This window comes from Apteryx mantelli, chromosome 9 (assembly GCF_036417845.1).
Source record: "Apteryx mantelli isolate bAptMan1 chromosome 9, bAptMan1.hap1, whole genome shotgun sequence".
NCBI lineage: Eukaryota > Metazoa > Chordata > Aves > Apterygiformes > Apterygidae > Apteryx > Apteryx mantelli.
Window position 1 is genome coordinate 30,750,306 of NC_089986.1, and position 22,289 is coordinate 30,772,594.

At 54.8% G+C, this 22,289-nt stretch overlaps 2 protein-coding genes across 5 annotated transcripts in view; one reads left to right on the forward strand and one right to left on the reverse strand.

Moving 5' to 3' along the window:
* Positions 1–1,103: 1,103 nt before the first annotated feature.
* On the forward strand, positions 1,104–19,639 carry ANO7 (anoctamin 7). Of its 2 annotated transcripts, XM_013939682.2 has the most exons (25): positions 1,106–1,284; positions 4,829–4,989; positions 5,203–5,349; positions 6,296–6,362; positions 6,881–7,038; positions 7,383–7,490; positions 7,925–8,061; positions 8,659–8,716; positions 9,097–9,207; positions 9,445–9,610; positions 10,337–10,427; positions 11,054–11,150; positions 11,865–12,008; positions 12,096–12,233; positions 12,601–12,699; positions 12,802–12,904; positions 13,887–13,998; positions 14,618–14,672; positions 14,977–15,074; positions 15,333–15,484; positions 16,268–16,473; positions 16,893–17,035; positions 17,713–17,803; positions 17,916–18,035; positions 18,296–19,639. In XM_013939682.2, the coding sequence occupies exons 3-25, from the start codon at positions 5,236–5,238 to the stop codon at positions 18,389–18,391; spliced, it is 2,664 nt and encodes an 887-aa protein (XP_013795136.2). In that variant the 5' UTR covers positions 1,106–1,284; positions 4,829–4,989; positions 5,203–5,235; the 3' UTR covers positions 18,392–19,639. The 2 variants fall into 2 exon arrangements, with proteins under 2 accessions (XP_067158189.1, XP_013795136.2); XM_067302088.1 differs by lacking the exon at positions 12,601–12,699 and having other exon boundaries at positions 1,104–1,284.
* The window catches only part of HDLBP (high density lipoprotein binding protein), a 41,735-nt gene continuing 38,929 nt past the window's right edge, over positions 19,484–22,289 (reverse strand). For all 3 annotated transcript variants that reach the window (XM_067302085.1, XM_067302083.1, XM_067302084.1), the window contains exon 28: positions 19,484–21,997. In XM_067302085.1, coding sequence (XP_067158186.1) covers positions 21,911–21,997 — 87 coding nt within the window. In that variant the 3' untranslated portion in view covers positions 19,484–21,910. The remainder of the gene's footprint in view (positions 21,998–22,289) is intronic.

The window sequence follows — 22,289 nt, forward strand, 5'->3', positions numbered from 1 at the left end:
AGCGTCAGGCCTGCAGTCTGGCTGGGGGGAATCACTAAGGATGCGGGTTCACCTCATCCACCTTTGCACCTGCATCTGAGCTGCTCAGCCTGGGCTCCCTTCATGCTCAGTGGTGGGTTGGGGTAATTCATCTTGTCCTGAAGTAGATGCGTATGTTTGGATGAATTGCTTTCTACACCCCACTGCTATAGGGACTAATCTCTGCTGATTGTAGAAGTAGACTAAGCTGACTAGCTCATGTGTAGACCCCTGTGTTTTGGTGTCTACAGGACAGAGTCCTGAGCTGTAAAATAGCAAAGACGGCTCCTTCCAACCGTCACCTCCTCAGCCAGATCCCAGGGCTGTTGCTTGTCAGGCATGCAGTTGTTTCACTAACATGAGCTGGAGTGATGTGTCTACCTCTTGCTTACGCAGGGCCTTCATCAGGGAGCTGACCTGGGAAAAAGCCACCGCTGTGCGATGAGAGGGGGAGCCAAGTGCTCTGCTGCTTTACTGGGTTGCTGGGTGTGCACCTGATGTGCGGGTCCTTTGGTAAAGCCGCATCTCAGCTGGTTAGTAGCTGCTACCACCGCACACCTGAGGTGCTCTGTTGGCTGCTGGCTGGCAGCATGTAGCTTAGCAGACAGCACTTTCCATCAAATATCCATGAGGCAAAATGAGATGAGCTTTTCCTCTCCTCTCCCCAAAGCTGAAATGACAGCAATAACTCTTCTCTTGCACGTGTTAGATAAACACAGTGCTTAAAGTTTCACTAACACCTCAAAATCATTGTGCCTTGACCAAGTGAAAGAACTGGACCCACTGGAGCGCAAGAAATCTGCCATTCCTTGTTTCTTCTCCATGAAAGGTTGGCTTTTTGTGTGCGTGTCCCTGTGAGCTCTACTGAAACGCAGCAGCTCTGTTTGCTCAGGAACATGTGAGTTCCCACCTCCATCTCAAACAAAGGCAGGGCCTGCTAAAGGCCACTCATAGGAAGGTGCTGGAGACCTGCTTTCCTTCTTCCCCCCTCCCCACAAGCTTTATCCTTCTTGTACATACAGCCTGGCATTTCCCAAGACGGGAAACAGCCGTAAACCACAAGGTTAAAGCAATAACGTAACATTTCCCTATCTCTAGAAACTCAAGGGGAAGCAGGAGGCAAAGAGCCGAACCCAGGGCAGTAGTGCGGAAGGACCCCTTTGCATTCCACCTTGCCAGCACTTGATTCCCGTGTCCTGGGAGGAACCTCTGGAGTCCGACCACAGGGCAGCTGCGCAGTGCGGGTGCAGGGACCCCTGACATCAGGTATGGTAGAATAGCCGTGGTTTCTGATCCTGCTGCCTGCCTCTCAGCAGGGCGCTGGGGCAGGGATCTCGCTCTGGTTGAGCAAGGTTACCGGATGTGATGGAGTGGGTCGCAGGAGTGTCTGTCGCACCGGGTGCTGTAAGCTCCTGAGTGTTAATCCAGCTTTTCAGTGGTTCACCTTGCAGCTACTTCCTCATCACTCTGTTTCTCACCAGCTCCAAAGCAGGGCCAATAAGTGCCTGTTTCATGGACTGTCATGGGGATTGCGTGGAGTTTTTATCACGGTCTTCTTGCAACAAGGCACAGTTACTGCTTGGGAAGGGGCTCTGATGCAAGACACTCCAGAAAGTTATTTCTGGAGTCACTTGTTTTGCAAAGATGTGTGCCCATGTGCTCCAGATGTCAAATTGGCTTCTGGGTGTGCTGGAGGCTTCTTAGAGGGTGTATCAACTCCGGACTTTTCAGGACATTCAGATGCCAAAGAATTTGGCTCAAGGTGTGGAAATTTAGCCTGGATTATCCAAAGGTGCCTAGGGGATTTGGATACTTGAAAGGGAAGTGGAAGTTGGCACCTGCACCCTCTGCCTGGCTTTGCAAGGCTCTGCCCTAATTTCTGAGCACATTTGCATTTTTCCAGTTTGTGTGTGTGGCTGGAGCTTGTTGAGGCTCCAAGGGCTTCACTAGGTTTTTTTCCACTGCCCTTTTGAAATGTTTTTCACAACAAGGAAGCTCTCTGGTCGGAGGACAGAGCTTATGTGGGGAAAAGGCTGGGGCTGGTAGTGAGGCTTTGCATGGTGACTGCCCCACCGCTCGTCTCGTGTGCCGCTACCAGTCCAGAGCACAACAGGAATAAGGAGAGAAATTATTCCCCGGACTCTCCCACTCTTTCCCTGTTATAGCCTGTTATAGGCTGCACTGGCAGGCAACCTTTACTGTCTGCGTTGCTTTTTCTTAAGGGCGCAGCCCATAAATCTCCCTGAGTGCTGGCAGCAGCAGAAGACACGACATAGCTGAAGTCAGCTTCGATCTCAGGTAATACACCTTGGTTTTAAGTTATAGGATATTTTGCGAACTGCAGACCTGCTATTCTCCAGGATTTCTAGTGCTCCCTGTTTTTGTTAATATGGGTGCCCCAGCCAAAGCTTAGCTCTTCTCAGCCTGAGAAATACTGTGGACCTGCTGCAGGGGAACACAGGAAAATGTTACGGCTCTTGGCATTATTGTAGTTTATCCTTGACACTCTCTTATCTGGAGTGAAAAGGGCCTTAAAGCAGGAGAGAACTTCATGCCCTCACCCGAGACCATAGCACCTGGAACAAATGGTCCCTTGCATTTGAAACAGTTGTGCTGTTTTTTTCATCTGATGCTTTACCCAGTGGCCTTCACCGTTTTGTGCCTTGGTGCGCAAAACAGTGTGTACCCTTGTCATGATTAACTTTGTGTTAGCTGTGGTCCAGAAGTGTGTTCATTTTGTAGTAAGGTCCTCTCGTTGGTCGTATCCTGCAATTCATCGGTTGCATGATGGATTTTCACAGCGTGGTCACAGGGCCAAGTCCTCAGAAGTGACTTGGGATTTTTGATGTGCCCAGCTGGAGACATTTGGAATGGGCCTGATAGGTGCTGAGTGCTAATGTTCAGAAACTCAGGCTCTTCATGGCAGCTTTATGGCTCTTTATGGTCTAGGGCAGGAAAGGAGCACATTTTGTCTCCATACTAACTAGTCCTCAGTGTAGGAGTAAGAGGCACATCTTGTTTCCATGCTGCCTTTGCTTTTGAGGAACTGTGTGGTGTTTTGATGCTTTCAGATGAGCTTAGCAGGTTTCTTCCTCATGCTGTGCTGACAGCCAGAAAAAGAAGCTCTTGTGTCAGAAAAGCTATGTTGGTACGGGTTGCCAATGGCTTTTGCAAAGGTGTGTTTTGACCATGTTGCTCTTGGACCAGGATTCTTGGTGCACTGAGATGCCAAGGGCTCCTACAACTGTGCTGCTTACTAGGGCACTTCTAGTACAAACTATGTGCAACTCTGCTAGATGAAGGGGTTTTGTTATAATCTGAAACGAACCAAATCCAAATCCAAACCAGTAACATTGCCATGATTAAATACATATTGAGGAAAAAAAAGTCAAAGTATATATATATATATATATATATATATATATGTATATATATATACATACGCTTTTGAACACCACTGTGGTGTAAAGTGAACTATCAGTGACTCTAGAATAAGCAAGAGTCAGGACTGTAGCAGGTACATATTAGCCGTAACTAATAGTGTAGGTTGTTTTTGATGCAGCCACGCAAACACTTGTGCTAGAAGAAGAAAGCAGCAGCTGGAGGTAAAGGGAGGGTGCGACTGCAGCTTTCAGATGCACATCAGCTTCTGCTGACTTAGAGTGTGCATGAAGTTATTTTATTTGGGAAAGTGGGACTGTCCAGTGTATCTTCTTTTATATTGCCTGTTTTAAAAGTACCGGTAAAGAGCCATGTCTTTTCTGATAAGCAATCTGACCTCGTAACAAAGGCAAGTTCAATTTCCTAACTCTTTAGCAATGAACTCTGAGCCAAAGTATTAAATGCCGTGGTTGGCATGTCATGTGACAGTGGTAAAGAACTGGGCGTTTTGTTCAAACACAGAATCTGAAACTTAGTTAAAATAAGGGAAACAGGATTTCCCAGGGTAAGTCTCTTTTTCTCCTTAACTGAATCTTTTCCAGCCTCCTTGCCTGTTTTCTGATAAAGCCGGAAAGAATGGGGGCATGTTTAATCCACTGTATTACTGATAGAGCCGATTTCTTTGGCTGGCATCCAGTTCTTGCTGCTGGCAGTACTGTTTGCAGATTCTCCCCAGCTCTTTGGAGTGTAACTACCAAGTTAACTAAAACACAGACATCTGAATAGAAGAGAACAAAACTGACCCAGCAGATCTCGCCAGGGATCAACAACTGTCCTCACAATAGTAAAATACATTAACAAAGACCATACCGAGGTCCCCAGGCTCCATTTTTAGGTGGAGTATACACTAGAAGAGAATAATTCTTTCCATTTAGTGCATGTACCATGTTATCTCTGCCTGGTTTTCATTAATGTTAGTTCAGTCAACACCCCTGTGATTTACTGTTGCTGCCAGCTGAAGTAAGCTAACAAGACTGATCTTCCCCTTCCCTGGGTGTACTGTGACTACAGTGGCATCCTTCTGGTCTGTCCACCTCTGCAGAAGGCATCTTTTTTTCTTGTTATTTAAATCCCATATGTCTGAGACGGTGAAAGGCATTGCATGAGGTTATTGTATTCCTGTGTCTGCCACGTGTGAAGGATTTGAAGTGCTTGGGCAATGACTGGACCATGTTTTGGGCCTCTGTCCAGGGAACAGGCTGTGGTAGAGAGGGGATCCCTGGCTTTTGCATCGCTGGGTCGTGCTTGCTGATGGACATGCCTTTGAGCTGGGTAGTTGTGTGGGCAGAGTTATGAAAACTCCTTCCATTTAGTTGCAATGCTGACCAGTGAGGAAAAAATGCAAGAGAACTGGCATTTTCCTTACCAGGTCTTTGCTGGCTGAGCCCTACTTTGCCTTGACTGCGGTGGAGACACAGGCACTTGGACGTGGTCTAGGTAGCGATGTGAAGAAAGGACATTGCGTTTGGCCTAGATGAGACTGCAGACCATTGATTCCTTTCTGTTTTCCACCTGGAAACTTTCTTAATGGTAAGCAAAGTGGGATCCTGCATTTCCAGGGTCTCACAACACATGGGCAGGAGTTTCTGGCTGTGGGGCTGGTGGAGAAAGGAGCAAGACTTACTGCATCTCCAGCATCAGGCCTCTGATATTGTAAGGCTGCTTGGTCCTTTTTAAAGGGGGGGAGCTATGGCTCATCTATGTCATGCTGACACTCTCTCATTGTGTTGATTTGCCTCTCAGCAGCAGGAGGGACTACTGGCGTAAAGGTTCGCCATGCAGCGGAGGAAGACCATGGATGATCTCCACAGCAGCCTGGTAGAACAGGATCAGAGTAGCAGAGAAGCCTACTATGGCAGTCTGAACAAGGAGTCTGTTGAAATCTCCAAGGTAGGTGGCTGTGTCTCCTGTGGCAGCCCAGCCAGAGTCCCTTCACTGCAGCTGGCACTGGGGGAATGGTCACAGGGTGGCTCCTGTGAAGGCCCTGGGAGGATGTGGGACCCCAGCAGCTCTGGCATCCAAGGGCTGGAGCTGCCCCGCCACACTGAGGGTCCCCACTGCACGCTGCCGTTCCTACTGTGTGGCTGCAGCATGCCTTTCAAGTGAGGACCTGGGAACCCTGAGCCATTCCTGCAGGTAGGAGAGACACCAGGGCAGCTGTCAAAAGGGTGTGGTTGCCTTCTTATGCTGGGACAATCCCCTGCCCTTGTTGTTTGCTCTGTACCTCTGGGTTGCCTGGCTGCTGGGTCTGGAGAGATGCCAGCAGAGCACGCGGGCCCAAATAATGCACAAAACTCAGCTACTGCCTCCAAAGTGAATACAAGAACCTGCGTGACTGGGACATGTGAGGTACCATTCCACATGGTCCAAATGCTGGAGGCACCGAGGAATCCCAGTTCCTGAGGAATTTCTGGCTTGAAAGTCAGGCCTTGTGTTTACGTAACTCTCTATTTTGACCCCAAGTTACTTTTCCACCTACCTGCCCCAAATCAAATTATGCCCTTTACTGACAGCAATTTTCAATATTACAAGATTGAACCTCGAAGTAGCATCAAAATAGGATTTTCTGCATGGGAAACTCACCCCTCGCCCTGTCCCAAATCCAGCACAGCTTAAAGCCTTTGCTCTCCGGGAACCTTCTGTGTCCATGGGTTTGTAGGAGGAGGTCTCCAGCCTTGCCAGCAGCCAGCCCTTCTGCAGGGTGAACTGCTGGCTTGCCAAGCTGTGCCCTGTAGTGAGAGGGGTTGAAGGAGGCACAGGACAGGAGAAGCACTCTAGCCAGACTAGCTCTTTGGGGAGATCTGTACTCTTCTTGTCCTGTGTGTCTTATTTTTAGCTCAGCGACTCATCCCTGGACAAGCAGAGCACTGACAATGTCTTCAGCGATGGTCGCACCAGGATAGGTGAGGGAGAAAGGCTGATCTTTGAGGGACTATTTCTTTTCGTCTTGACAGGGAGGTTGTGGCTGCGTGGGGCCTGCTAGGTTGAGAGGGGTGGGAAAGGGCCTCCAATCTCCGTGGTTGGAGCTGGCATTAACAAGTGCTGTTGACTGCAGTTGGTCCATAGAGTGCATAAGACCTCCTGCAAACCTCCAGCAGGCATTGTCCTTCTCAGGAACTCAAGCCTTTCTCCTCTGCCAGATAGTCATGGTCCTGAACTCATAGCAGTAGGGTCTTATACCTTCCTGCTTCCCACACTAGAAACATCCAAGAAAGGTGGCTGGCAGCCCTTTCCAGACCAAGCACATTTTACCCTCTGCTCCTTGTTTTACCCACAAAACAAATGCCCGGCCCAGTGATTGCACTGAATCCTGTGCTAGTGGTGCAGGAGATGGACAAGAAGGATGGGGATGGATCTGGAAATCCTGCCTGCCACCCTGCCCAGCCATGGTGTGGGCATAAGCTCCATTTTCTTGCTGCAGACTTTGTCCTTGTGTGGGAAACAGTTCCCCGGGAACTCATTAAGCAGAAGGACAGCAGCGAGAACAAGGGTTTACGGGAGAGATCTGCCATTATCCACAAGACCTGGCGGAAGAAGTTCCTGGACAAGCTTCTTGATGCTGGGATCCATATGGAAAAGGTACCTGGGGATTTGACCTCAGTTTCTCTCCTGTGTGTTAACCACAGCCTTGCTCTGGAAGTCAGGAGAAGGGGTGCCAGCTCTGTGTCCGTGTTTCCAGGAGGCCTCTGCTGGGAGCCCAGGCCTAGCCGGGAGCAGAGCAGGAGAGCAAGGGTGCTGAAGGCCGTGCGGGATGTGGCACAGGCTTGTGCTGTTCTCCGCGGGTGCTGGGAGGGTCAGTTCTGCCGGGACAGGCACAGGGCCGCTGGGCTGATCCAGAGCAGCAGAGCTGCCTCAGGTGAATCCCACGGGGAGCTGTGCCAGTGCCACCGCAGCCTCCTCTCTGCTGTGGTTGCCCCTCACAGCACACTAGCCGCGTGGAGAAGAAGGTGGTGCATTACCTGCTGCTGAGTGCACCCTGGAGCGTGCTCTGCTACTACGCTGAGGAACTCCAACTCCGTTTACCGCTGCAGGTGAGGTGCTGAGCCGCCGTGGGGCTGCGGTGTCTGAGGCCCAGCGCTCCTTGGAGGTGCACGGTGCCCCCAGCACTCCTGGCTACCCCAGTCCTCTGGGCTACGGGCAGGGCAGCTCGCTGCAGTGAGCCTCCGTGAGGGGTTTGCATCCTCCTCGCTTTCTAGTGGGCCCAGCACTGCCCAGTCCCTTTTGCAAGACTTGTCCTGTGCAACTCTATTGGATCCCACCTCAAACCCCTTCTGAACTTCTTGTCCAGCACGCTGTCGCCTCCCTTGTTTCTGTCCCTTGTCCCCGAAGTGTAGGCTTCGATGTTCCTCACAGCCTCCCGGTGTGTTGTTATTCACCCTTTCTGTCCCATATTTGGAGGGTGGTTTGCTGCTGTCTTGTTACTGCTCCCTCTTCCTCCTGAGATTTCTTTGTCCCTCATGCTCAGGCCCTGCCAAACCAGGCCTCCAACTGGTCAGACAGAGTCCTGGGGAGGCTAGGGATCCGCAACATGATGGTTGAAGAGGTTCCCAACCTGCCGCTGGACTACTACACCTGCCAGTTCAAGGTGAACAAGCTGCAATGGTAAGAGCCCCAGGAGAGCAGGTGTTGGCTGTTCCTGCCACCGCTTGCTCTTTCTCAGGTTGGAATCAGATTCCTTCCTCCCGTACATGAACAACGAGGCCTGGAGCAATAGCTCCTCATCCCCACCAGCCTCTTCCCCGGAGCTTGCTCACTCTTGGAAAAGCTTGTAACCCCTGGGGCTGCTTTACCGCCCTTCCCCGCATGCCTGCGCCGTCGCAGCAGAGGGCCTGTCCGTTTGGCTGTGCGGCAGCAGCTCCATGGCAGCAGCTGCTTGCTGGCGCTGCCTGCAGATGTGGTAGGACCCTGCCAAGGAGAGGATCCCTGGTCAGAGGGGAGCACACAATCACTGACGGGGCGAGGGGTGCAAAGCCAGCATGTGTGTCTGAACAGCGCTGCTGAGCAGTGGCACTAGCTGACGGAGGAGTCGTGCCTGCCAGGACCATACCTTGCCTTCTGCCCTGCCCTGCCCTGCCCTGCCTGGGTGGTGTTGTGGTCATGGGAAGGAATGAGGGAGCAGGGCGGCTCGTTGCGTCTGTGCTGTGCCTGTGGGCCTCACCCAGCAAGTCCGCCCCGAGCTTCTCCTCTGTGTGGTTTCAGGTTCCTAGGGAGTGACAAACAGGATACCTTCTTCTCCACCACCCAGCGGCAGCAAATTGTGAGTATATCGTGTGCCAGAGCTGTGACTGCCTCTCTTCCCTGGTCTCAGATGGTCTGAAGGGTCTGAGGGAGAAGTGCTGTGAGCATAAATATTGTCACTGGTCAAGGGTGGGTGTCAAAGGCAAATGCCTGTTGGCCAGACCTGGGTTGCTGTATGTGAAGAACTACAGAGGGGAAAAAGGCATAAGTAGAAGCCCTCTCTGCTGTTTGGTGTTCGGGGGAAGAACGTGACAATGTTTCTGAGAGCCAGGCTTGGAGGCAGCAGCCAGAAAGCAGCTCTCCTGCAGCGGGTGGTGCAGAGCCCTCTCCCCGTCGCAGGGCTGGCTGTGTGAATTTGGCTGCAGCCCTGCTCATCTTCTCTCGCTTCACCCTGACCAGCTCTATGAGATTCTGGCGACGACACAGTACGGCTGCTCCAAGGAGAGAGAGGCTGGGGTGGACTGGCTGCTGAGCGAGAATGTCTTCACCGCTGCGTTCCCGCTGCATGATGTAAGCCGCGAGCCAGCTCCCTGGTTCTGCTGCAGCGCTGGTGAGATCAGCCCGGGGGAAGGCAGGACGGGGCTGTGCAGGGCATCTGGGCACACTTGTGTCCTGTTCAGGGCCAGTTGCAGAGAGGGGAAAAGCGGAGGCCTCTTCTCGGGCTAGCCACCCTCTGTGATGGGATCCAACACCCTGAACCAGTCCCGCCTCTGCTTCGCCTTGCTCATGCCATGAGTCTCCCTGCAGGGTCCTTTCAAAGTCCCACCAGAGGAACCAGCTCCCAGCAGCCTCAACCAGCGCCAAATCCTCTTCCAGTACTGGGCCAACTGGAGGAAATGGTACAAGTACCAGCCGCTGGATCACATCCGCAAGTACTTTGGGGAGAAGGTCGCTTTCTACTTCGCCTGGCTGGGTGAGTCCTGTATGCTCCAGAGCAGCCGTCAGAGCTCAGGCGGGCCCAGGCCTTTCACTGCTGAGAACAGGTCCCCCCCAAGGCCTGCTGAGGTCTCCTGTGTGATGCTGTCCTCCCTGTTTATGGCCTTAGCTGCAACTTACGGAACCAGTGAGCTGGCCGTGCCAGCCCAGGCTTCACACAGCAGCTCACATCGTAGAGACTAGCCAGAGCCTGACAGATACTTTGCCAGCTCCAGGGTCACCTTCAGGTCCTCCAAGCCCTGTGAGGTTTTAGGCTGGTGGGTATGCGGGGTGCATGGGCAGCAGTCGTCCTCAAGCCTTGCACAGTTGCATGGCTCCAGCACAAGACTTAGTTTTCTGATGTCCTCAGCTGTACCTGCGCTCCCCAGTGATATGCCCCAGTGCCTGAATGCATCCAGGTTCGGATTCAAGCATGACTTTTCGTTGGGCCATGGCAAGGGCTGTTGGTGAGCAGGCTGCACTTTGCACTCTGAAGGGCAGCGAGGGGCTGTCAGAGCTGCTTCTCTGGAGCTGTACTGGGCAATAGTGGCCTGAGAGCAGGCCATGGAGACAAGCTTGCAGGTGGCTTCCTTCCCCTGTAGCAGTAGCCTGACAAGGAAAAATGTTCCATCTATAATTGTAGCTACTCTTAGCTCAGAGCCAAAGGATGCCTCTGCGGAGGCCCACAGGACTTGCACTCTCTGTCTTCCTCCTCTCCCTCCAGGTTTCTACACGGGATGGCTCCTGCCTGCAGCGGTTGTGGGGACCATGGTGTTCATAGCAGGCATTTCCTTGATGTTTGATGACATACCTTCGTAAGTGCCCCCTGATCTCCCTGCTTGCCCCTTCCCCTGGCCTTCTCCAGCCAGACCAACCAGGGCAGGCATGTTCTTAGCTCCTGGAGTGGGGGAAAAGTGGGCCATTTGGGCCAGAGAAGCGTGTACACCCAGTGGCAGTCATGCTTGCTGGCTGCCAGAGCAGCTCTGCAGCTCTCGGTGCAAAAGTCCCGGCGAACGATTGAGTAGGGGGAGGGGGAGAGATGGACAAAGTGGCCCAGCCCAACGGTGTGTGCTTTGGCCTCCTCAGAATACACTGGAGAGACAGTATGGGTAGGTTTCATCAGCCCAATGTGCCCAGCTGGGGTCCGATCACCTGCTGGGTCCAGGCTAACCCTTGGCACCCCAAGACCTGACTCATCAGGGCCAGACTTTAACGAAAGAGAGGAAAGTTCCCATGTTGGGGAGAAACATTGGCTGGCATTGCTGCTCAGTTTGGGGCTAAGCTCCAGAGCCCTAGTGTCCTGTGCTGCTTGGGGGTCTGGGTTGCAGCCCTGCACCCATCCCCGGCTGCCACCCAGGAGGAGCAGGGTCCCCAGAGCTGGGAGGCTGTGCGAAAGGCTGAGCCATGGCAGGCTGCTTGCTGCTCTTCCCTTTGCTCGTAGACAGGAGATCTGTGAAAGCAAAGAGCAGTACAGGATGTGTCCCCTCTGCAAGTCTTGTCCCTACTGGCAGCTCTCCAGCATCTGCAAAACGTTTAAGGTGAGATCCTGGTTCCATGGAGGCATGTAGGGCAGCTTGGGACCAGAAGTGGATTTCTCCATTCCCTTTTTAGCCTGTACCTGACTGCAGGGGATGCTCTGTCTCCAGCAGGGCCAAGGCTGGGAGGGTGCTGGGTGCCTGCAAGGCAGTTCTGCTCTTGGAAGCACTGAGATTTGCCCTCCTCACTCCAACTGACGTTAGAGCATGTCCCAACACATTCACCTGCCACCATCCCATCTTGCCTTTCCCACCACCTTCTCCTTCTCGGCCCCTGCTGTCCTGATGCTTCCTCTACTGCCTGTCTTCCCACCTTTCTTCCCTGGTGGATTCCCCCACCTGGCCCTACTCACGTTCCCTTCCCATCTTTCCCCATTGGTAGGAGACACCAAGCACGCTGGTACTCAGGCTGCCTGGTGCAAGGAGAGACCATGCTCTCTCACTGTGCCTCTCTTTTGTGCTCACACATGGAGATGAGGTGCGGTCCTATATTAGCTGCGTGGGCAAAACAGTGGAGCGTGTACCCCTGTGTGTCAACCTCCCTCAGGGTCACTCGGAGCCGCCTGTGTCACAGGGATCCCAACTCCTCCTGACTCCTCAAGTGCTGCCCACAAAGCAACTGCCCTGCAGTGTGCTTTGGCCAAATTAGACCTGTAGGACAGCAGCTACCGCCACCCTCGCCCTTCCCCTCCCTCATGCCCCTGCTCTGCCCTGTAGGCAGGCCGCCTCTTTGACCATGGTGGGACCATCTTCTTCAGCATTTTCATGTCCCTGTGGGCGGTGATGTTCCTGGAGTACTGGAAGCGGATGAACGCTTCCCTGGCACACCGCTGGGACTGCTCTGACTTTGAGGACATTGAGGTAGGGGCTGGCCCTCTGCAATGCATCCCAGAACTACATTGACCAAAACCACTGGATGCCTTTAACACCTTTTCCCCTCCTTCCTAGGAGCGGCCACGGCCCCAGTTCACTGCCATGGCTCCCATGACAAAAATAAACCCTATTACTGGGGCAGAGGAGCCGTATTTTCCCAAGCGCAGCCGCTGTCATCGGATTTTGGCTGGGTCGATGGTCATTATAATGATGGTAAGATCACAGGAGACTGGAACAGCAGCTCAGGTGGCTGGCAGGGCTGAACAGATGTTTGTCCCAGGGCAGTGGGACATGGTTGAATGGGATCAGTTTGGGAAAAAAGGGTGTGGGTTAAGCTGGGGATGCAAGTGGTCTAAACAGGAGTGTCCCTGTGCCCCAGTCCAGCCTGGCCTTTCCTGGAGCACCTTGGTTCTGTTATGAGTGCGTCTCCCCGCTAGCTCAGGGGGCACCTTCGTGCTGCCCTGGCTTAGCTGCATGCCCTGGACCTCCCTTGTAGCTGTTAATGCCTTAGGGATAACGGCGAGGTTTTCGTTCCCAATGCAAGCTGTGCTCCCTCACACCCAGTGTGCTGTGTTTGCAGATTGCCATAGTGGTGATGTTCGTGGTCTCCGTTATCCTGTACCGGGTGGTTGTTGCCATCCTGCTCTCCAGCTCAGGGTACTTCCGGTTTGTGGCTTCGGTAAGACACGGCCGGAGCCGCTCCTGGATTGAGCGGATCTGCTTTTTTTGCTGTGTTTGTCGGCCTCACTCCTTTGTGCTCTCCATGTTGCTTTTCCTGTAGGCATCTCGTATTGCCAGCATCACAGGCTCTGTGGTGAATCTGTTCTTCATCCTCATCCTCTCCAAGATCTACATTTCACTGGCTCATTTCCTCACCAAGTGGGGTAAGCTGGCACAGCGGGGAAGGCGCAAAGGAATGTGAATCCTTAAAACCCACTTCCCTTTTGCCCTTTGCGCAATAGTGAGACCTCAGAGAGTGTGAGCCGCTGCTGCTCCCATCAGGAGAGTCCAGCACCACTTTGCGAGAGGTGCAAGAAGGTTGGGCCTCTGTGACCAGCCTGGCCTGGGCTCCTGAAGTGGGAGCTGCTTGGAGGACACTCTTCATCAGGGCTGACCGTAGCAAGACCAAGGGACAGTCGCTTGGACAGGGGAGGGAGATGGAAGAGCTCAGGAAAGATGGATATAAGGCAGGGTGGGCAGGGAGAGACCCCGCCACACCCAGACTTCGTGAGACAGCACTTGTTGAGGGTTGGCGAGGGTCCTGCAAGCCAGACAGTGGTGCAAGGGAGCAGTCTTTAAGGGCAAAACAGCAGAAATAGCAACTGTAGTGCTGAGATGTGGTCCCAGAGTAAAGGCTGGCTGATAGTGGGAAAGGAGACAGGAGAGGAGGAGATCTGGGAAAGCAAGACCTCTGAAGTGCTTTGACAGCTGAAAAAAATGGGTTCAGGCTTTAACTTCTGCTCAAGATTTTCTGGTTTTGGGGATGAAAAACAGCAAACTGACTTTTGGGGCTTGGGGGTAAAAATGCACAGAATATTTTAGCTGTTTCTGATGTGATACAAAGCCTTTTTGTGTTGAGGGGAGGGAGAGATAATTATATATTTTTATCGGTGTGGGTCATGGCCCCCGGGTGTTTCTGGACTCCTGCAGTGGGCTGTGGATGTGCGGAGCAGGTTTTGGTGTTACCGCAGCGAGATGTTGGGACTTAGTGGGTACCGCTGGGCTCTGAGAGGTTTGTCAGAGTTCAGCTGGTCGGAGCAACCTCAGCGGTGATGTGGAAGAGCTGCAGGGTCGGCGCGTGGCACCCTGGAGGGCCGGGTGGGCCAGCTGCGTCTGCGAGCTGCTCTGTGCGCTTCCCACCTACAGAGATGCACCGCACCCAGACCAAGTACGAGGATGCCTTCGTCTTCAAAGTGTTCGTCTTCCAGTTTGTCAACTTCTACTCCTCTCCTATTTACATCGCCTTCTTCAAGGGCAAGTAAGGCCTTTTGAGGAAGAATAGGACTTCCCCACCTCCCTCATGTGCCAGGGAACAGCCTGCTCCCACCTATGTCCTCTCCTCTCGGGCACTCTGGGCTCTTGGGTTTTGCAGGGATGGGGACATGTCCTTGTAGGGCTGAAGGCAAGCTGGAGTGCTGCTGCCATCTTCGGGCAAGGAGCACCACAGCGGGGACAGACGGTCCTCCTCGGCTTGCTGGGTGCCCACAAAAGAGCGGGAGCCCTTGGAGGGCTTTTGAGGGGAGCAGGGCACCCAGGAACCCTTTTCCTTCATGGAAACACACTGCCAGGCCCTTTGCCCTCCCTTGGGGAGGGAGAAGAGGGGTCTGAGCACACCAGGAAAAGCCAAATGTCCTTCCTTCTGCGTCCCCTTCGTTGTGTCCAGGGCCCTTTGGATGAGTGGGGCTGCAGCACAGCAGAAAGGTGGGGGTAGGACTGAGCTTTTCTCCTGAGCCCAGTTAACTCCCAGGACTGCTTTGGATGTGTCCGTGGACTCCAGAGTCCTATGGAGAATGGGAAGCATCTGCAGCAGATAGGAGCAAGATGAGGAGAAGGGGGGGGGGGGTCTTGGGCTTATGTCTCTGTCCTGGCTTGCACAGGTTTGTCGGCTACCCCGGGAACTACGTGAACTTTCTGGGGGTCCGCAATGAGGAGGTGAGCATCATGCAGGGAAAGGGGGAGTTGGTGGTGTCCCCGCAGAACGGGGGTCCTTGCTGCGATGCAGGCACCTCTCCTCATGAGCTCCCTGCTCATGGGGTGTCCCTGAGCCACAGCCTGCCCAAAGGAGCAGCTTGCGGGACTGCAGCCCCAACCTGGAGCTGGTGCTCCCTGCTGGGTGCCTTCCCATGCTCAAGGTCCTCTGCTGGGCCTGCCTGGGCATGGAGGGGAGTCCCGAGGCTGGGCTCTTCTGCCTGCTGGATCGGGCTCGCTGAGGGGGCCCCTTGCTCTCCCCGTGCAGTGCAGTCCGGGTGGGTGCCTCATCGAGCTCGCGCAGGAGTTGCTCATCATCATGGTGGGCAAGCAGATCATCAACAACATGCAGGAGGTGGTCATCCCGTAAGTACGCAGCCCCGCGGGAAGCGGGACAGGCAGCGCAGGCTCTGAGCCAGGTGGCAGGAGCCAGCGTTGCCGTGCCTGGGGCCGTGCCAGGGGCACGATGGTGGGGGAGCAGGGTCCATCTCGCGCCCCATCTCAGCGCAGGGCGAGCCCTGAGCACGAGCAGCGCATGGCTGCTGGGCACGGGCACGCTCTCCCTGGCAGTTCAGTCCCCGGCGTGCGGGCAGCCCCACAGCCGACCCTCTCACGTTCCTCCAGGAAACTGAAGTGTTGGTGGCACAAACACAGGCTTGACTCCAGCAAGAAGCTGGACAAGGAGAGGGAATCAGTCCGGGCAAAGGAGGCACCCTGGGAGAAGAACTACCAACTGCTGGTGTTCGAGGGGCTGTTTGATGAGTACCTGGAGATGGGTAGGAACCCTAAGCCTGGCCTCGGGGTGGGGAAGGGTGCTGGGGCCGGTCTGGGACTGGGATGTTGGCACATGGTGAGGGGATGGGAGCAAGCAGTAGTGGGAAAGAAAGAGCAGCAGGGAAGGGCATGTGTCTCCTCATGCCGGCCCAGGAAGGCTACGGAGAAACTCCCTGGAGGACTGGCAGCCCTGGTGTGCCAGGGCAGCCTTGACACAAGGGACCCACTGTGGGAGCTTTCCCCCCTCTCCCTGAGGAGCGCAGGGAATCACAAGGTGGCAGGGGGCAGCGGGACAGGCTGCTCCCCGCTGCAGGGGCGGAAAGGAGAGGGGCTGTCGCCTGCCTTTGCTGGAGACCCGTCCTGGCGAGGGCTGTGTCTGCCTTCTCCCTGCTGGGCTTGGATTAAGAAGCAAAATATTCCACAGGAAGCCTCTGACTTGGGCTAGGCTTTACCCTGGAGCCCGGCCCAGGCTGTTCCATGTCGTGGCTTCCTCTGCCCGGAGGAGGCTCTCCTTCCTTGCCTCCCTTCTCGCAGTGTCTCCTGCTGCGGCTGGGTGGGTTTAACCCTTCCCTGGCAGGGCCCCGGCTTTGTGCCTGCGCAGGGGCGGTGGGGAGCCCTGGAGGGTCTTGCAAAGAGAGAGGGGGGAACCTCTGGGCAGCTCTGGGTGCTGGTGAGGTGGGAGCAGTGGGAAAGGGAGTGGGATTTGAAGCTGCAATCACTGCTGCCACCTCTCAGCACCATCTGCCTGTCCCTCCCCTCTCCTCCTCCTCTTCCTCATGGCCCAGTCATGCAGTTTGGCTTCATCACCATCTTCGTGGCGGCCTGTCCCCTGGCGCCCCTCTTCGCCCTGCTCAACAACTGGGTGGAGATCCGCCTGGACGCCCAGAAGTTTGTCTGTGACTACCGGCGGCCCGTGGCCGAGCGGGCGCAGGGCATCGGCATCTGGTTCTACATCCTGGAGGTCATCACTCACCTGGCCGTCATTAGCAACGTACGCCGGCACCGGGCTTGGGGGGCGCCGCTGCCTGGGCAGGGTGGCTGCGGTGCTGAGGGCTTGCAAACGGCCGCAAGTAGGAGAATTAGGGAGAGCTCGTGTGGCCACTGCTGGAAGCTCAGTGACAAGGGGAGCTGCCCAGCGTCCAAGGGTGGGTCTGCCTTTGCAGAAGGTGCAGTTCTGGCCGCCAACGATGGGAAGCTGTCACCATTCAGGGCGTGCAGCCTTGCTTGGATTTAATTGAGGGGCAAGTGCAGGACAAGGCACTATTGGCAGCGAGCTGCCATCGAAGATGAAGCAGTGTTTGTGTCTGGTTTGTCCAGCTGAGGACAAGGAGAGGCATGGCGGTGGTTTTGCCAGTGGGGTTGGCTTCCCTCAGGCTGCAGGAACCTGCATGAAGCATGTCTCCCTCCCAGGCGTTCCTCATCGCCTTCACTTCTGACTTCCTGCCCCGGACATACTACGAGTACGTCTATGACAGCAGCCTGCGCGGCTATGTGAACTTCACCTTGGCGTACGCGCCATGGGACTTCGTGCTGCACAACAATACCACGTGCAGGTAGGAGCCCCCTTCCCACTTGTCTGGCACCTTTTTCCTTCAGGTTTGTATTTGCATTTCTCTGCCAACGCCGCCTCCTCAGCAAGCAGCGAGTTGAGCACAGCAGCTTTTAGCCAGGTCCAGGTTGCCTACCTGCTCTCCTAAGGTGCTTGGGGCCCTCGGTCATCCCAGGGCTACCTCAGCACATGCCAAAGGCACCTGTGGGCAGACTGCTTGCTTGGCCTGACCTGTGGCTGGATGGGAACCTTCCCCAGATGGGCAGGGCTGTGGCATAAAGCCCATCTCTCCTGTCCCAGCTGGATGATCCCCCCCATCACCTCCTCCTACCCTTGGTGTAATGCACCTGAGCATTTGGTAGCGATGATGATTGCAAAAGCTCCCCAGTCGTGAGGAGAGGCGCTTTGTTTAATTAGGGGAGAAAATGTCACAGCCTCTCTGGGGAGGCAACAGAAAGTCCCCTGGGGCTGAGCTGCCTGCTCCCCTTCGCACAGGACTGTGCCGGCCCTGTGCTGAGGCTGGGAAAGGGCCGGTCTTGCTCTGCTGTGACACATGGGGCTGGGAAGGAGTGCGGGCACTGCTCTCTCGGGGCCGTGATCAGATGGTGCTTGCAGTAATGTATGATGATGAAGCTAGACGGGAACTAAACAGACGCAGTAACGACTGTGTTGTTCCCACAGATACAGGGCATTTAGAGACCAGGATGGCAACTTGTCTTTGACTTACTGGCACCTGCTAGCCATACGCTTGGGCTTCATCATCGTGTTTGAGGTATTGCACGCAAGCTGCTGGCTGCCAGCTTCCGCAGGGTGGCTCAGGGCTGGTGCTGGCGGGGTGCAGACGTGCCAGCTCTGCTAACCTCTGCCGCTCCTCTCCATTCCAGCACGTGGTTTTCTTTATCGCACGTATAATTGAGTTGCTGGTACCTGACATCCCCGAGTCAGTGGAGGTCAAGGTGAAGCGTGAACGGTATCTGGCCAAGGAAGCCCTGGCTGAGAACAAGGTGCGCTGCCCCACATCGTTGTCAACAGCGAGCCCGGCCTGAGCTGGCCTCTGTGAACGAACGCGTGCGCTGCCCCTGGCTCGGAGCCCTGCCTCCGTGCGAGCTGGCTGCCCAGCTGCAGCTGGCTATGCCTCCTCCTGCCCTGCCTTCTTGCTTTGAACGTGCTTAGAGATACAGGCTAAGTAACAGGACAGCCTCGGAAGGAGCCAGAGCAGAAACTCGACTCGTGCGAACACCGACTTCCTCTTTCTTTGACCCAGGTCCTTTTAGAAAGACGAGACACAAGATGCAAGGCCAACGTCTCGGATTCAGCAGCAACCAGGGACTGGGAAACCGAGCAGGACCAAAGCAAGTAAGAAAGAGATGCAGCATGGCCTGAGGCCCTTGGCCCTGTGCCAAGACCGGACTACTTTCCACCCTGCTCCTCCTTGGGACAGCCTGGAGCCACAGGCTGCACGTGAGCCTTCCCTGCTTGTTTGGAAAAGGCCTGTTCCGCCACGTGGGTGTTTTGGGAAGGCTGCTGTTAAAAGTGGCAAGGGGGAGGGGGGGCTGGCTCTGGGTATTTATCCAAGTTCGCAGTGTTACAGTAAGTTAAATCCACTGCTACATAAACGAACTAAGTGAATTAAAGGTGGCTGGACGCAGTTCCTGGGCTAGTGACGCTCACTGATGGCGCTCAGTTAGCCAAGCGAGGGTTTTTTTGCCTGCAGTTGCTGCTAGGTTTGCCGGTACAACTGGGAGTTCAGCTTGCGTCCTTTGGGGGTGAGCGAGCTTAGGGCCGTGTGTTTTTCTGGAGAGGCCATTGCTCCTCCTGCCTGTTGTCCTGGCTGTTTACCTGTAACTCAGACTTGGAGATGGCGGGTTTGCTTCCGTCAGCTCTAGCAGCTACATCAGGAAAGGCTGAGCTGCTGCTGGGAAGTGGAGGGCTATGGAGACACTGTGCGAAGCCTAGAGGTGAGCGGTGACCCTCCCGTACGGCAGCTGAGCGGGAAAAGCCCCCGAGCGCAGGATTGCTGGTGGAGCCCAGCAGCCCGGCAGTCCTGCCCGGTGGGCGCTGGGCAGCAGCGATAGCTGCAGGAGGCAGGCGAGAGGGTCTGGTTAGGGCAGCAGGCGCGTGCCTTGGTGCTACGCAGCAGATCAGCGAGCAAGAGGGATGGCCTGCTAGCGCCTCCCTCTCCTCCCCTACGCTGACAGCACCACCCCACCCAGGTGCTTGCAGATAGCCACCTCACCGCGAGGATGGTGCAGTTTCCACCACTGCTGGGCCCTGCCCTCGCTGCCACCCTTGAGCCAGCTGTTTCTGGTGTTAGTCCCGCCTCAGCAGGGGTACAGCCATAGCACAAGCCCATGCGCGCAAGCTGGAATGCCTCAGCCTGGGCTAAACCCAGCCCGAGAGTGCTGCTTTGGATCTCAACCCACCGGCAGAAAAAATATCCGTGACACTCCAAGCTGTTTCAGGTTTTATTTTAGAATTTATAAAATTCCAGTGTCATCCATACTCATGAGCCTTTTTACATGTTTGCATATAGTCTCCAAATTCCAAAGTTAAGGCCAAGGGATCATTGCTATGGAAACGTACAATATGGAAGACGTCAGAGAGGAAATGGACACATGCCACAGTCTGCTGCGGAAGGAGGGTGGTGGGGGACAGTACTAGGTACAATCACTTCATGACCTTCTTTAGAGTGGAGGGTCGGGCTATGGGGCACAAGCCCAGACGGTGGTGCCCCAAACGTAACTCAAGCCTAGCTGTGCAACTGGTGAGTGGACTGGGGGTGGGGGTGTAAGGGGGGGGGGGGTTGTGATAGGCTTGGTGACATAGGACAGACCTAAGCTACAGGGGTAATAACCATTTTCTGACAGACTCGGAGGGGAGGGTGTTATCCTAGTTCTGTCTAACCCACCCCGTTAGCCATCTCCCGTGCTGGAGGAAGGCCCCCCCCCTCCCCCCGCCCTTCAAGGGGCAGCTTGGGGCCCTGCAACGGGACCTGCTCAGTTGAAGTCATTTCTTAAACTTACTGATAGCGCCGTGAGGTTTTGGTTCTACTTCTGCATAGCAGCCTCTTCCAAGAAAAGCTAGAGCGGGAAGGAGAAGCGTTAGCATTTCAGGCCTGTCTGACACGGGGCTGGGGGGGTTGCGGTGCTGGGAAAGGCAAAAATACGGGGCCCGGCCTTCCAGAATTTGGGCCTTTGCCCTGTAAGCAGCACTAGAGAAGAGAGGCTAGGGACTCCCGCTTGTCCAAGAGCTGAAGCAGCTGGGATAGAGGAATGGCTCAGACTACAACCTCTGTAGGAGCGAGGCAGGGAAGGCAGGAGGCAACGCAGGACCCTCCCCCCCAAGCCTCCTGCCTCTCTCCACAAAGACATGGTTTTCCTCTTACTGGCTGGAGGAGCTTGGACACAGCCTCCTCGGAGCAAGGCATGGCAGTGCCTAGGCGCAAGCAGCCCACAGTACAGAGCACGGATCACCCTCTACTGCCCATACGATGGAGGCCTCAGGGAGGGCTCGACACGCCACACGGTCGGTCTCCCATGGTTTCAGTTCTCCGCTTACACCAGAGCAGATGTCCGGCTCACAACCTCTGCAGCTGGACGCTGCGGCAAGGTTGCTCCTAACACCTCAGGGCTAACTAAGCCCAGATCTCCCAGCTTCACAGCCTGCGTTACCGTAACTGCTCTCATCTTCCTTCCGAAAGAGCTCCTGCAGCCCCTCAGGGGACACAAGACTCCTCTCGCTGCTCCCCTGGTGTTCTGCTCTGGATGGCAGGGTGAGAGCTGGTGCAGCTGCTTACCCACCTCCATCAAGAGGCCACCATCATACTGACTTTTGAGGTAGAAAGAAGGCAACAGTAATAGGTGTCCCTACCGCTCGTGCCTAGATGCCGTAGCACTAGCAGCAGACTACAGCTTCTCACGGCTGTGCTTCCCACCAGCTTCTCCTGAGTCATGTCACCACAGCAACCTCGGTTGACCCAAATCTGTCCCATCCAGTAATTTTGTCATGTGTTGGCTCACCTGCCTACCCACGCGGCTGTTGGGAAGAGCGAACGAGGGAACTAGGAGTGGGGTCCTTAATCACACGTTGGAAGACTCATCAAGCGTGCAGGCTGGGGCTGTGCTCGGTGTGGCGCAGGGGCACGCTTGCTACGCACTGCACTCAGAGGTGTTTCCCTGCCCAGGGCAGCCTTGCGTTGTTCTGGTCCCTTCCTTCTCTGCTGCCTCTACAGCCTACTGAAGGTTTTGTTCCTTTAAAAAGCAACTTTCTGATCTTTTAGATTATTTTTTTAAGCTCTTCCCACAGTCAGCTATCAGCATTAAATGAATTTTTGGCAGTTCAAAGGAAAAAAAGTTGATTGCACTCTACAACGGTAAGGTAAGGCCTGGGATAAACACAAAGGAAAGAGGGCAAACGTTTTGGCTTTAGAAAGTCAAGGAAATTTATTTCCTGAGGTCATGAGACAGGAAGTAGATTCCTAGCCACAGTAAAGGAGGTCTCCTAATGAAGGCGAGAATGCCTAGTAAGACATGCTCAAGAGAGCAGATTGCTCTGCTAGCGCTTGGGAAGCTGCAAATCTTAGCCACTTGGAGTCAATTATGGAGTTTCTAACGAAAACACGCACATTTAGTGTTCGAATCTGAGTGGAAGGCTTGTTCCAAAGGAGGAAAGAATATCCATCAAGAGATGAGGGTGGGTCCTAGCCACGGTGATAGCTGAGGGGAGCAGGATGGGGTCTAGCACTCCAGACACCATTAGGAGACCTCTTGGGGCAATTGACTTGCGCTCCAGCCGCTGGGTCAGATTTCAGACAGGAAGTATTTGTGGCAGGTTAGTGTCAGGTCAGCGGGCTGGAGGAGATGTTTCTGCTTCCAGGTCATTATCGTTTGGGTCCCCAGGGAAGAGTCTTGGGGGCCACTTGAGCCCCAAAGCTGGGGAAGTCTTCAGAACTGCTCATATCTGGGGCCTAAAGCAAACAAAAAGGGAACAAGTTAAGCTCCTGCCCTGCTGCAAACCTGCATCGTGCCCCTGAGCTAAGCAGAATTTCTGACGTCCCATGAGCAGAGATAAGGGGCAAGGGCAGAACAGGATCGTTACGTCCTTCGGGCTGCCCAGGATTGACGGTCAAGCCTTCAGAGACGGCATTGAGCGGAGTGGGGATAGAAGCAAACAGTAGGCGGATCAGGGGCTCTGAGAGCCCAACCTCCGTAGCTTGGTTGCTGGTGCAGGGTTAGGCTGGTCCTGCAGTAGATGTGGCA